We start from the raw sequence: 14,350 nt of genomic DNA, 5'->3' as shown, positions 1-14,350 counted from the left end.
TTGAACCTCATGGACACTTTCAAATATGGAATAAAGACAAGAGAAATCAAGTCTACATCCAGGTTGAAGTGATTCTCATTGAATGTGTCCATTTTACATCTGTGGGTGCTAATAAATTTACCCACTTTCCATAACCCTGATTTCTTCTTGCTGGCACACAACATCCAGTGACAACCCATAAAGTCTCTACGGCATACAACCTTGTACACCTCCGTAGTTGACTCCCTTACCGTCATCTCACGGCACTTTCTTACACTGTAGATTTTTATAGCCCTGATTAAGCGAGCTTTATCGGGGAAATACATGCCCTTTGCCAGCACCGCTGGTCTAGACTCATCCCACATTGCTGACCGAAATTTGTCATCATCCCTTGTGAGGGCATCCTCGTCCGGCATACTTGGCAAATTATCAAGGTAGGGAATTTTCAGCTTATGAAACGGCACGTGGGACTCATACACTCTTGGTCTAATGGGAGTTGGAGAAACATGCTCCCTCGTCAGCTCAGGTTTGACATCCACTTCCTCCTCGTCATCACCCTCATCAGGGAAGGGTGTGTCATCTCCAGACTCATCGGCATTGTTGCCATAATCACTATCATCTTCCTGACTCTACGCATCTGCCAAATCACGAGTCAGTACATCGTCTATGGGTAACTGTGTGAGGTCAGGAATATCAAGTTGCTCGTTTTCACTGCACAAAAAGAACAAAATGATAAGCTACTCAACTAGATAAATAATTTACATATAGCTATATCACTTTACTTACAAGTCGTACTATGTTGACGTTCCATGATAGATATTTTCTTGTTGGTGATGACTCTCGGATGGACCACCGTGGTCCAACACGCCAGAACTACGCATATTCCAACTAGGAGCGGGGTCATAACTTGTAAAATTCATATCCGGAAGGTACCCCCTATGAAAAATATGAGTGTTAATACAAATCCAATTCAAACATAAAATAAACATCGCTAAAGCATAGAAAAATTGAAGTTTACCAGTCGTCTTGTGGATTATATAAAGTCAAAAAATTATTTTGTGGCTGCTCATTCGCCGGTGGTGACAAGCTTAAATCAAGGCAAGCTCTTTCATCAGGAATCTGTCCGGTAAAAACTGCTCCAGAATAACCACCCGATGACTGGGGGTTATCCCTACTATGAACACCTTCATTATTGGGAACGTCTTCAACCTTGACGTACATTTTCAGTAATTTTATTATAATAAATTCCCTGTATTCATCCGGAATTCGCAAAAAATCTCTAAGAGTTTCATCATCTTCGATGTTAAACTCAGAATAATAAGCAAACCCCTGCGGAGTCACAAAATACAGAAATCTACCGGTTACTTTATGGTTCACCGAACGTTTCCTCACACTCATTTTTTTACGTAACAACGATACTAATTTATCGTACTCCATTGTAAGCGGCAATTTAACATGACACTGTGGAGGTGAACTATACCTCATAGAGTTATTCTCCATTACAACCTCACCCCCCCCCCCCCCAATATAATGAAACCTTTCTTTTTGGCTCTTCAGACATTATAAAAAATGCTTGATAAGAAGAAGAGAAGTATGAACGGAAGTTTGAAAGAAAGTTTTGAATGGATTTTCATAAAATTCTAACGCCTTTAAATAAGGCAAGTCATAGCTTGGGGAGTAGAATTATTTTTTTTATGTAAAACCCAATATAATACTACATTTTATGTATTTGAATTATTGTTATGTCAGTTATCCGCAAAACACTTATTGGTGAGCCCAAAAATTAGTGTAAAACGTAGTATAATACTACGTTTCAGTAAAACGTAGTATTATAATACGTTTTACAAATGCGTTTTAGTAAAACGTAGTATAATACTGCATTTTACTTTAACGAGTAACTTTCTGTTGAAGTAAAACGCAGTATTATACTGGTTTTAGTTAGAAATGTAACTTTTTTTTTAACTGTATAAACATATTTTATGTCCAAAAACCTATCATTTCAGTTTCAGACTCCTATAGATACTAGTAATATGAATGGTGGCAATATCCAACTTGTGACCTTGAAGGTAGGGGCGGATTTAGGGGCCCGAAAGGGTGTTCACCCGACCCCCTTTCGTTGGATAATTACATTATATATATACGGCAAAATTCAGTTTGTACTTCTATATTTTATATTTTCTATTTCTTGACACAACCCAAAAGCATAGCTTAGTGGTTAAGATGGTTCAAAACCTTTGTAAGGTCGTTGACTCAATTCCTACTGACAACGGTCTCTTTTAATTTTTTAACTTTTTCTTTTGTTTTTGAACTCCTTTTGCGGAAATCCTGCCCCGCCACTGCTTAAAGGAGAAAGCAGAAGTTTGAATTATTTGGAGAAGTTTCCTTGTACTTTTGCGCTGTACAAGTTGTAAGTCCTTTTTTCATTTCTTCTTTATAAAATATATTATTTTAACAAAAATATTAGACTAATTAAGAAGGGATTAATTAAACGGAGCTAAAATGGACAATAAAAATTCATGTGATGAATCCTAACTATTTATTGGAATTGAGACGTAATAATGCTAGTTGTTGATTAGTGGAGAAGCATAGTATGTTTAAAAAAAATAAAAGAGTCAATTATACTTTACACCAAACAACATATTTCTTTGTTTTATAATGTATTTTCCTATTGCTCACCTTTTTGACATCAGTTTTATTGTATGTTAATTTGTAATATATCAAACTAAACATTCACAATAAATAGGTACAAAGACTTGCTTATGATATTTGCATTACTAATCTCTACATTACAATTCCTACCTTACTAATCTTTCATAACTTGTCGCCAAACCAAATCACTTCTCAGGACTAAAAAATTTTTAATGTAACATATACGCATATAATAATCTCTATATTATTAATTACTGTATAATAATATTTTGTTATTATCTGCAATATAAGCAGATTTTGCATAGCTAGTTGGTAAACCAAATAGCCCCTTAGCTCACTTTGATGTAAAATTAATGGAAAAACATAAATTAAAGGATACATCATTTAATATTTTTGAATTATATAAGTACAGAAAAAAGAATTTCAATAATTTCTCATATATATTTTTCATCCAAGGTTGGTTTTTCTAATAATATAGTGTCTCATCAATCTATATGCATTTCGACTATTTAGATGAATACCAATAATTTCATACGTTAAAACAAGTTTTTGTAATTGCAATTTTCCCATGCTTTTTATCTCTCTGCACAGCTCGTTTGTACATAACTATTTTTTTCTTTTTCCATTTTTTTCAAAACAATGTTTGGTTATGAAAATTTTATAATTTTTCAAATTCAACTTGAAGATAGATTTTCAAATTTGAAAAAGTTCTTTGAACCAATTTTTCACGGAGAATCTATAACTTGAAATTCTTTTTGATTTTAAACATTTGCCCCAAGTTTGTAGAATTTATAAAAGGACCCCATCTATCCATTAGAATTAAATACCCCGCCAACTATCAAACACTCATTTCCCTTTGTTATTGCCTATAATTAAGAGAAACTATAACTTAAAAAAAAAGAACAAGAAGATCAAGGTAATGAGACGAAGAAAACTTCGCCAACAAAATTCTACATTGTGATTATCAAATTTTCTTCATCTTCAAAAAAATCAATTTCATCGACTTTCACTATCATTTCTACTAAAAAAATACGAATATAGTTAAGCATTAAGCATGTTTAATTATTTGTTTAAGGTAGGATAACTAAGTTAGAGTGATGTTGATAGTTTTTACAAATTGTTGGGTATAAATTATGTTGCATGATTTTGGGAAAAAGTACATCCAAGTTGTAAAAATTATAACCAAACACATATTTATCTTCAAATCAAACTTTAGTGAAACTCGGACGACAACAACAACAACAACAACAATAACAACAACAACAAACCCACTTCAATCCTATAAGTGTAGTTTGAAGAGCGTAGTGTGTATGCTGACCTTACCCCTACTTTATAAATGTACAATTTTCGATAGGCTCGGGATGAAACTCCAAATTTCAAAAAAAAAAACTTGGAATTTATGTCTAAACTCCTACATTAAACATGTAAATTCTAGCCGAAAAAGAACTTTAAAAAAAATAATATTCAAATTCACACAAATTGGGGACAAAGACATGACTCTGTCAACAAATTGTGTATGCTAAACGCGACTATCAAAGCAGCCCTCAGATTTTCCCCTTCCTTTATTCCTGCGGCTTTTTCGTTTTCTCTGTTTGCAAACTCATCAAAATACAAGCCTCGTCGTTCTTCATTCGTAATGGTAAATATCATTTTTCCAATTCAAACATTATTTTCGTGCTACTTTGATTGTATATCATGTGATTGTTAGGGTTCTGTTTTCTTTCTTTCTTCAATTTGGGTGTATTTAGGTCATTTTTAATGCCATAGGAGTGCAAAATAGAAATTGGCGGTGTTTTCATGTTAAAGTTGAAATTTTTTGTGTAGATTATTTGTTTTTACCCTCTACTTTTTGTCTTCTGTTTGCTGAGATGATTATGCTTTCAGCTGGCTTAAAGCCTTTAACTAATTAGCCCTCTATCTTAATTTAAACTGATAAATGATTACAAAGCTACTGGTTACGTTATCTTTTTTTTTTTGGTTACTTTTTTCTTTTGGCGGGGTGGGACGGGAATGATATTGGTGAGATTTGAACCAATATGACTTGAGTGTAACCTAAAACTTCAACCACTAGGCTATAGATTTAATCTCATCTTTGTTTAGCTTCATTATTAAAATTATTTTGTGGGTTGTTTGTGGGAGGAGGGGGGGGGGGTCTGCAAATGGGGGAAAGGGGAATCTCATGGGTGAGATTTTGGACCATGCACTCCAGGGCTTTGGTCTTGTGTAGGCTAAGTACTCCTCACGGGTTCGAACGCTGCCGTAGACAAAAGCCTGGTATTTGAATGGAGATGGGTAGAGGGGCTGGCCCATTATTCATTGAGTTTCGAATCGTCTGCTATTGGCCCTCGAGGCTTTCTCGGTTACCACAACAACAAAAAAACAAAGATTTGAAGCATGCACTACTTAGTTCAGTTGTGTGTTTTGGCGTTGGAGTGCCTTTTATCCTTTATGTTTCTTGGAGTAAATGAGGTAGTTAATAGTTGATGGAACTATGTGAGACATTTCCGGTGAATTAAGCTTCGGTTTTCAACGATTATATGCAATCATAAATTTTCTTGAAAGTATAAAATAGTTGAACACTTCAGAATGAATAGAGACAACAATTTCGGCTGCAAGGGTATGGTTGAGTGATTGAGGCATATGAGTGACATTCTGTAAATCTCAGTTTTTAGCCCAGCTACAACACTCAGTTTGAGATAATTAGCTTTGGTTTTGGTAGACAATTTTACCCGACACCTATATTGTGTGCACTCAATCTGGCCCAAACATCACCTTTGTTTTAAAAAATGAATGAAAATAAGCTTCTTATTATGCATACTATCCCCCCTCCCTTGGGGATGATCATTGTAATAATGTTGCAATAAAGATAGTATATTTCTATTGGATAGTTACACTAGAATAGGTTGTGCCCTCTAGGAATTCTATGGTAGCAAAATTGATGGTTAAGGGAGCAGTTTTGTGCTAAGTATATCCCACTGATGATATGTGTCTGTAATTGTTGCGTTGTCATGTGGTGGTTGACATATTGTAAAAGCAGATATGCTGAACTGATGAGTAAATCAGTTGTCCCTCTTTTACTTTTGGTTTTCTTAATTTATCTATTAAGTTTATTGTTTTCTGGGGGTGAACTGGGGTGCAAGAAACACTTCCTTGAGGAAGTTCCACTCTGAAATAAAATGAAACGATTAGAGTAGGTAGAACTTCTTTTCTAGTTGTGACTGAGCCTTTGGTACTTAAGCCTGTCTTTACTGATTTTGAACGTCTTAGCCCTATATATTGAGGACGTTTATTGATTCCTATGCTTGGTATTAGTTTCTTTTGCAATGGTATCCTGTTGCTCTCTCATGGCTACACCATCTGATGCTGCTTCAATAAGGTCTTGTCTCGTTTTTCTTGGGCAACATTATAATTTGACATCTTGTTTTATCATCTTTACCTTATAGTATGATTGCTTGGGCTGTGCTGGATCACTTTCTCTTTGAAATGTTCTTTCAGTGGAAAGATATTTTCTTCGTGATTTATGATCCTTATCCTGGGACGTACTGTATCACTTTCTTTTTTAAAATGTTCTTTCCGTGGAAAGAGATGTTCTTCGTGAATTATGTTTCTTATCCTCGAATATGGCTTTTACTCTTTTTTTAAAGCTAAGGTGCCCAAAGTCTCCAATCCTCTATCTGTAATATTGTCTAAACGAACACATACATAGACATTTTTGTCCACTTTGTCTACCTTTCGTGCCAAAGACATTTACAAAGACGCACGATATGCATCTAGCTAGAGGTAAAAGTTCTGATACATCTGCAACAACATTTTACTAACAGTTGAGAGAAATTAATCTACATAGTTCTGATTTTAAAATCTAAAAATCCTGTCCCAAGTTATGTAAGGCACTTTTGGACTTTGGGACATCCCCAAAGAGAATACAGCTACTTCATCGAGCTTACAGATTTTTAGGTAAGCTGTATTTGCATTCTGATTCTGAAAAGGGGTAAAGCTTGAACACTAATAGGAATGCTCTATGGGACAACATGTTCTCACTGGCATGATGCTTATAACTTAAATACATGGAGAACAAAATGAAGGCAAAAGTTACCTGCATATTTATTTGACAACTCTTTGGGTGTTATGCAGGCAAACCGGCATACTATTATTCTCATGCAAACATCTCAGAATAGAGCAACTCGCACTTTCATGGATTACGAATCAATAAGCCAAGCTATGGACGGTATGTATCATAGCACTACTACAAATACATACACTCTTGATATTTATCCTTTTGTGATTACCTATGTAATTGTTTTGAGACAATATTTGCTATTTCCTTTGAATGTAGTCAACCAGAAATAATGCACAAACCTAGGAAAAATTGTCAAGATCACAAACTTTTTTTTATCAATCAACATTATTTGTATCAGCTGCTTGAAATCTTTAACTAGAATCCTACATGCTTTGCATTCTATGACTAACACCTATGTTGCGCGGACTCTCCAAAATGCTGCCGCACCCGTGTCAGATCCTCCAAAAATACACTGCTTTTGGAGGATCTGACACGCACCTGGGGACATTTTCGGAGAGTCCGAGCAACATAGACTAACACTCATCCATTGCCTTCTCATTGAATTTTAAAAATTTTTGGTCTGGCTAATTCAAGTACGTTGTTCTGAACTTCCATTTTGTTCATCACACATTTAGATTACGTTGTACAGGAATTTTTCTGAACTAGGATGAGCCTATGAACGACGCATATCTTTTGACTTCCAGGTAAAGGAAATCAAGGCAATTGGAGAATCACTTCTTTGATGGATTAGATAGTAGAAAGGAACTGGAACCTATATGGACGTAGTCACTTACTTTCTAGGGATGAGTGTGATTGTTATGCTGAGGGTAGGGTCTTCTTAAATCTTAACAATACATTGTTTTGCTTTTCACTATTGGTGATACTTTGCATTCATAGGTGGTTACTTTCACCAAGGCTTGTAAAACACTAACAATATCACGACCCAAATCCAGGCCATGACTGACGCGTAGAGATTAATAAAGCAAGCCTTCAACCCATTCAGCCCGTAAAAACGGATAGAGCTTCCCCATGATTGGCTTCATTAGTGCTTTACATAACTTGTAGAGGTTACTGTTCCGTTTTTTTTAAACTCTCTCAGCATTGTCTTTTGCTCATTAAATAAATAAATTTATTTTTTTACCAATGAAAAAAGAAGATCGGAGAATTACTTATCACGAGAGTCAATTCGAGTAGGTTCCTCTGCTAATTGCATAGTCAATGAAGCAAGTGACAAATTAGTTGATTTTCAGGAACATGCAGTACCCAAAACTCAGTGCTATGTTTGTACCCGTGATTTGTGAAATCAAAATCTGAGGTCCTGATAGCTCATGTGGGGTCCGGGAGGCACAAGGTGGAGTCAAAAAAACTGTTATGGCTTGGTGTGTCAATACTGTCTTGCATTAAGATCTAGCCCATCTTGAAATCATCCTTGAGTAGTAAAAAGAATACCTTACTAGTAAGCTGGAGACCGGTGCATTAAAGTAAGGTTTCAAAAATGAGAATAGCACAGGGACAAGTGACAAATACAAATCTTGAAATTAGGGTACCTAGTGAACACAAATAAATATCTTGAATTTAGGGAACCGATTGAAACAACCAAGGTGGTTTATGAATCTGGTAAGTCGGAGGCAAGAGTTAGTGTCATCCAATGAAGATGTAAAATACCCAAACCAACACAGGCCGATTAGAGTTGGGTAAGTCTAACACACTGGATGCGTATGTTGCCCAATTAACGCGTCAGAAGAACTAGGTTAAATTGGGAAAGATAGAAATGGTCAAGAATCACAGTCATACCAAAACAATGGTATGGGTAGTATTGATGGGAGATAATTTCTGTAAATAGAGGAGAAAGAAATTGACCCATTGTGCAAATACTCTAGAGTTCCAACACTCCGACCATGAAATTGAAGGGGATGGGCAAGGACGAAACTACACCTGATATATTATGGTGTGCTTCAAGCATGGAGGAAGTAGTGAACTTGGTAATGAATGTGCCCAAAAAAGGAAAGTGGTTGTAGAAATGTCTATGTAGGGTAATTTCTCAGTACAATAGAGCTCAACCAGACCCTTTTTCAAGGTTTATCCTCTTTATTACACAAGGTCGGTGCCTTTAAGGCCATCTCAGAAGCATCTAAGGAGGACCCTCCTCTGTTTTTGGAGGGAGATACAACAAATGTGATGGGATGCTAGGGCATCACAAGGAGCTGCTGGTACCTTACATGAGAGACATAGGAGGGGGTATACTAGAGGTAGAATTAAGAGAGTATGAAGGATAAAGGCAAGATGGGGAAGGGGTCTGGATAAAGGTGAGTCTGGCTTGTTATTGCGGAATATTAGGATCATGGAGAACTAGAAAGGTGTGTTAGAGGGATGAGAAAAATTAGAGAGGCAGACTAAAAAGAGAACCTACATTTATTGTATGTGGGTACTTTTAGTTGGTGGTTGGTGACGGTGATTGGTGCCTTGTTTTCAGTAAAAGTCTCAAATTTTATGTCGTAGGTAGTAGGTTACAGTATGAATTTTGTAAAGAAATAGGTGTAGGTTCTTATACTTCTGTATACTTTTTGTGAGGGGGTAATTTTTCCCAACAACTTCAATAAAACCAACTTCATAACCAAAACTTTTGAAAAAAGTTTGGATGGAAGCAAAGCTCAAAATTTTAAGCATTCTATGATTTGAAGTAAAGAAGGATAGTGGGATGATATTATTTGATGGGTGATGTAAATTCTCTACTTTTTGGTATACTTCTTGTATACGGGAGTTTTCTCCCTTTTGATTAATACAATTTACCTTATAAAAAAATGATATTATTTGATGGGGTAGGAGAATGGGATGGTATTATTCGAAGGGAGAGAATCTTGTTAGTAATGTTTTACTTGCATATTTCTCAAATTCTCATCCTTTCTGGAATTTATATGATTTATAAGAAGGGTAAGGGGTGTCGGTGGAACGTGTTTTTCTTTCTTGCTCCTAATTGTCCTTCCTTGGCTTGGAAAATGGAGGCACATGAATGATTGTTGTGGTTATAGATGAAGGGAGAAAATCTTCAGGGGAAACAAGTTTTTTTTTTTTTGGCTAAATTTGTTACTATCTGCATGTAAATTAAGTTACAGTTTTCATCTTCTTTTCTTCTCTTCTGCTATTACCCTTTTTACAAAGTTTTTTGCCTGCAGGAATTTGTGCTTTGTATGAGAGGAAACTCAAGGAATTGAACCCAGCCATCAGAGAAATTACTTATGATATTTCAGATCTTTACAATTTCATAGATGGGCTTGCTGATATGAGTGCTCTAGTGTACCACTCTCTCTCTCTCTCTCTCACTCTCTCACTCTCTCTCTCTCTCATGCATGCACACACTCAGAGTCCACCCATGCGCCCCCTGTATAGAATCCCAAGCCAGAGAAATATGCAACTGTTACACATTCTGTCCTTTACACAGCAAAAGCATATATACAACAACCCAGTAAAACCGTGAGAGCAGGTCGATGCATGCCTACCTCTTTTCTGCACCAAAATTTTCTGTTCATCTCAGTGATTTTGAAACACACACAGATGTCATAAGCATGTTTTCTTTAGACATCTCGGGTATCTGTACTTCTGTTTATTAACCGGATGAACTGCTATGTGCACATCAAATGATTGGCCCGTGGTCCATCATACTTAGACACGATTCTTAGCACTCACTACGCTGTTGAAATGTAATTAATTCCAGCATTCTTTTATGACTTGCAGGTATGATCACTCACTCCAGGCTTACCTGCCCTATGACCGACAATGGATAAAACAGAAAACATTGCAACACCTGAAAAGGCTGGCATCACATTGACTATTGTTTTAGAGGCTAGTTTCTATCTACCATATTCAGTTAATTTCCTATTGCCTTTTATGAAGAAAAGGCCATGAACTGGAGGGTCAGAGTCTGGAGTAAGAATCTCTTACAATGGGAACACTATGTATGATATGCTTCTTTTCCCTGAAATCCAAATCCTATTTGCAAAAGTTCAACTGGAAACCAACTGTTGTCGGAACAGCACGCTGTAGTGGCCTTGCAATTTGAATCGTGGATGTATAATTTGCATAGTTCCGTAAATTGTACGAGCATTTTGAACGTGATAGTGATTTTATGAAACTTCCTGTACTTTTCAGCTACTTATAGTGGATATATATACAAGTTTATCTATGATAAATGAGTGTGGTTTCTTGTAAATATAGTATATACTTGATCAAATAGGTGGGCATGAGCAAGTCTTGGTTGGACATAGACACCTTATTAAGGAAAGGAAGCCCAAAAGTGGTCTGAGTTGGATAGGTTTTGTTGCCCAACTCGTTGTTTTTTGCTTTACTTTATGCATCCTTAATCTGAAATGCTGTCTTGAGTAGTTTCTTCCTACTAGGAGTTTGTGCCATTCCCGAGGCTTGAAACCGAGATCTCTGATTAAGGGTTTAGGAATTTCATCATCAAATCACTCATTGATGGTATATGAATTCTTTGGTTGTTTCTATATCGTTTTTATTTTTGTTTTTGTTTAATTTGTAATGCCCTCCTTCAAAACCATGTATTTCTTGCTAGTGTTTAGACAATAACTACGTCAAAGTTGAAATATGAATGGATATTACTTTTAAAAAAGGCAAAATACATAAGTTACCCCCTGAATTATGGACCAAATCCTTATTACACATTTTTTACGGACAAAAATTACCTTACACACTTAACTTTTCTAAAGTGTAGTTAAGACGCACCACTTTTTTAAAATATGTGTAATGTCATGCACCAATAAAGTCGTGACAATGTCCTAACTCAAGGAACAAAAAAGAAAAATACTAAATTTACATCATAATTGATATATTTAAAAGAAAACAAGAAAAAACGAAAAATAACCCCCCGTCCCTCCCCCACGTCTCTCATCTTCTTCAAGCCCCCACATCCGTTGAATTACTCCTCTAAACTCCAACAGCCATGGAAATACCCATCAGAAAGAATCTATTTCAAGTTGAAAATGCACAAAAATGAACACCCTTTCATGAGTTCAACAAACGATCTTATTATTCAGCATGGCACTTCGTTGGCGGAAAAGGAAAAAAAAAGTAAAAAATGATGGTGCTTTAAGTGTTGGCCATGACAGCCACCACTAACGCCATTAATTTTTAGAGCAAAACCTGCAAACACTATAAACTCCTTCACACTCATTCAAAAAAAATTAAATTTTTGAAGTCAAAAAAAGAATCAGCAGATCTAAAAATAAAGTTATGAAAACAAGTGGAGAAATCAGTCACTGATTTCATTAGCAGATCTAAAAATATTTAAACTTGAAGGAGATGACTAATTAATTTGGAACTTGGACCTAGCTCTAAAACTATTTTTTGTGTTTCAGAGTTTAATCTATGGAGAAGACAAAGTAGATGTCCAAGGGAAAACGAAAACGGGTGGGGTGTGAGGTGGGGGTGTGGAAAAGAGACCAAATTATTTGGAGATGAAATAACTAAAAATAGAAAAGAAAAAAAATTAATAAAGGCCGGGGACATGTTGCATTTAGATAATGGTTTAGACCCGAAAGTTTTATATTCACGCGCCTCTTTTTTTGTGTAAAACACGCGCGCGCCAGCTATCAAAAGTAGTGTATCTTAGCTACACTTTTGAAAGGTTGAGTGTGTAAGATGATTTTCATTACCAGAAAGTGTGTAACAGAGATTTGGTCCATAGTTCAGATGGTAACTTATGTATTTTGCCTTTAAAAAAAAAGGATATTACTTGTTGTGAAGACATCCATGAATGTGATTTTCTAAGAAGGATGATGTGTCTACTTGTTTTACTTGTCATTTTCAAATAACATTTATTTCATTGTAAAATACGCTTCTTTCTCCAACGTGTAAACTCAAGTTAAAGTATAAATACCAACTTCAACTCTTATGCGACACTGTCATGTTGAACTATAATGCACTTTCAATTAGAGGAGAAAATATCTTCAGTGAATAAAAAAGTAAAATTGACCAACAACATTAACATAAGTGGGGTCTAGGAAGGGTAGCGTATACGTAGACCTTATCCCTACCTAGTGAAGGTAGAGAGACTGTTTCCAATAGACCCTCGGCTTAAGGGGAATAAAAAAGTAAAATTGACCCAAAAATATTGATATGGTTGGTATTACATATAAGGAAGTAATTGTTTACCAGATGTAAGAAAAATCTCTAATTTCTTCTATGAATTTTCTAAGCATTCTGGTCCAGTTGTTGCAAGCTTGTTAACCAAAGCAAGTGCATTACTGGTCATGTAACTCACATTTGTGACTCTATTTAAGAGTAACTTAACTTGTTTTCTCCTCCTTTGGTCTTCAAATCCATCTAAACAAGTATCTTCATCAGTAAGTGCAGCACTTAGCCAAGTAGTCACATCTCCCATTTGGTCATTAAAAGTTTGGCTGCTAAGTTTCCTTAGCACACCAAGTGAGTTGTGAAGATTGTCAAGTGCATCTTGCAAACATTCAGCACAATCCAAAAGAGCAACTCTTCCTCTCCCTTTCAAGGAATTGTGTTTCTTCAATTTCAATAGGGATTGAGTGACACCTTTAGCTTGGCTTATTGTCACCGAGACCCCGGCCCGGGCCCACTTGCTAGGGTTGTTCTTGGCCGTGCTCGAGAATGATGCTAGCAAACGCATGCAGAGGTCCTGGTATCGAGTCACACTGCATGCATCGCGAACATAACTTTCTCCTCCCTTACTCGAAGCAGTTGATAAACAAATTAGTGTACTTAGCCATGCTAAAACTAACATAAATTTCCAAGTCATGAATAAAAGTAAAGAGATTTGATTGAAGCAAATAAAAATTGGTAATAATGCTTATACGAAGCCCCTTTTTAAAGAAATATGGTATATGAATAACTAGGATAAAGTTGGCCAGTTTCTTTTTTTGGGTAGTTAGTTATGAAGCAAGAAGGTGATGAATACATTAAAAGAGGTAAGTGTCTTAGATAAGAGGGAATTGGTCAGGGGAATAATGATGATCATGTAAAAGGGCCAAAAAGGCAGGTGAGGTTCACATTAATACAGGAGAAAAAGCTGTTTATATCTATTTCTAACAACACTTTTTTGGAAACTAAGGAAAAGGAAGTGAAACTAGAGAAAATCAAGAAAATATGAGATAAATCAAATCTTTATTTTTTTTAACCCACCAAGTGTAGTAGGATAGTTCGGATCCCTCCACCTTCAAGTAGAGGTCTTGGATTCGAGTCTTTGGAATGAAAACTTTCTTGGTAGGAAGCGTCTTACCCCTTAGCAGACCTACCAACGCGAGTCCGAATTAGTCGAGATCTCGAATGCCTAAGTAAAAAAAGAAAATCATCACTATTAACCGTTTATTACAGGGAAAATACTGTTCTCTTTCCCCTCTTAACCAACAAAAAAGAAGTATACTTTTCATTCTTTCCTCTTCTTTTCCTTTCCTTTTTCCTGTGGGTTCCAAACAACTTAGGGGGAGTTCTTGAAAAGGCATTCAGAACATAAAATTTAAATTAAAAAAAAAAAAAAAGGAACAACAAAATAAGAAACTGTAAAAACTCCTGAGAAGTTAAATATAGTTGCAAAAAAGCATCTCTGAGGTTTCATATAGCACAATCCATTTCTGCAGTTTCAAGCTCTAAACAAGAATTTACAAATATGATAACAATAAC

At 35.8% G+C, this 14,350-nt stretch overlaps 2 protein-coding genes across 2 annotated transcripts; one reads left to right on the top strand and one right to left on the bottom strand.

Annotated features, from left to right (window-relative positions):
* Positions 1–4,104: 4,104 nt before the first annotated feature.
* LOC107814365 (enhancer of rudimentary homolog) lies at positions 4,105–13,506 on the top strand. Its single transcript, XM_016639778.2, has 4 exons — positions 4,105–4,267; positions 6,760–6,853; positions 9,859–9,979; positions 10,418–13,506. The coding sequence occupies exons 1-4, from the start codon at positions 4,145–4,147 to the stop codon at positions 10,509–10,511; spliced, it is 432 nt and encodes a 143-aa protein (XP_016495264.1). The 5' UTR covers positions 4,105–4,144; the 3' UTR covers positions 10,512–13,506.
* Positions 12,648–13,469, bottom strand: LOC107814366 (pectinesterase inhibitor 6). Its single transcript, XM_016639779.2, has one exon. It carries the CDS (start codon positions 13,467–13,469, stop codon positions 12,882–12,884), a length of 588 nt encoding a protein of 195 aa, XP_016495265.1. The 3' UTR covers positions 12,648–12,881.
* Positions 13,507–14,350: the final 844 nt, after the last annotated feature.

This window comes from Nicotiana tabacum, chromosome 5 (genome assembly GCF_000715075.1).
Source record: "Nicotiana tabacum cultivar K326 chromosome 5, ASM71507v2, whole genome shotgun sequence".
NCBI classification, from domain to species: Eukaryota; Viridiplantae; Streptophyta; class Magnoliopsida; order Solanales; family Solanaceae; genus Nicotiana; species Nicotiana tabacum.
This window is presented reverse-complemented; position numbering and strand designations above follow the sequence as displayed.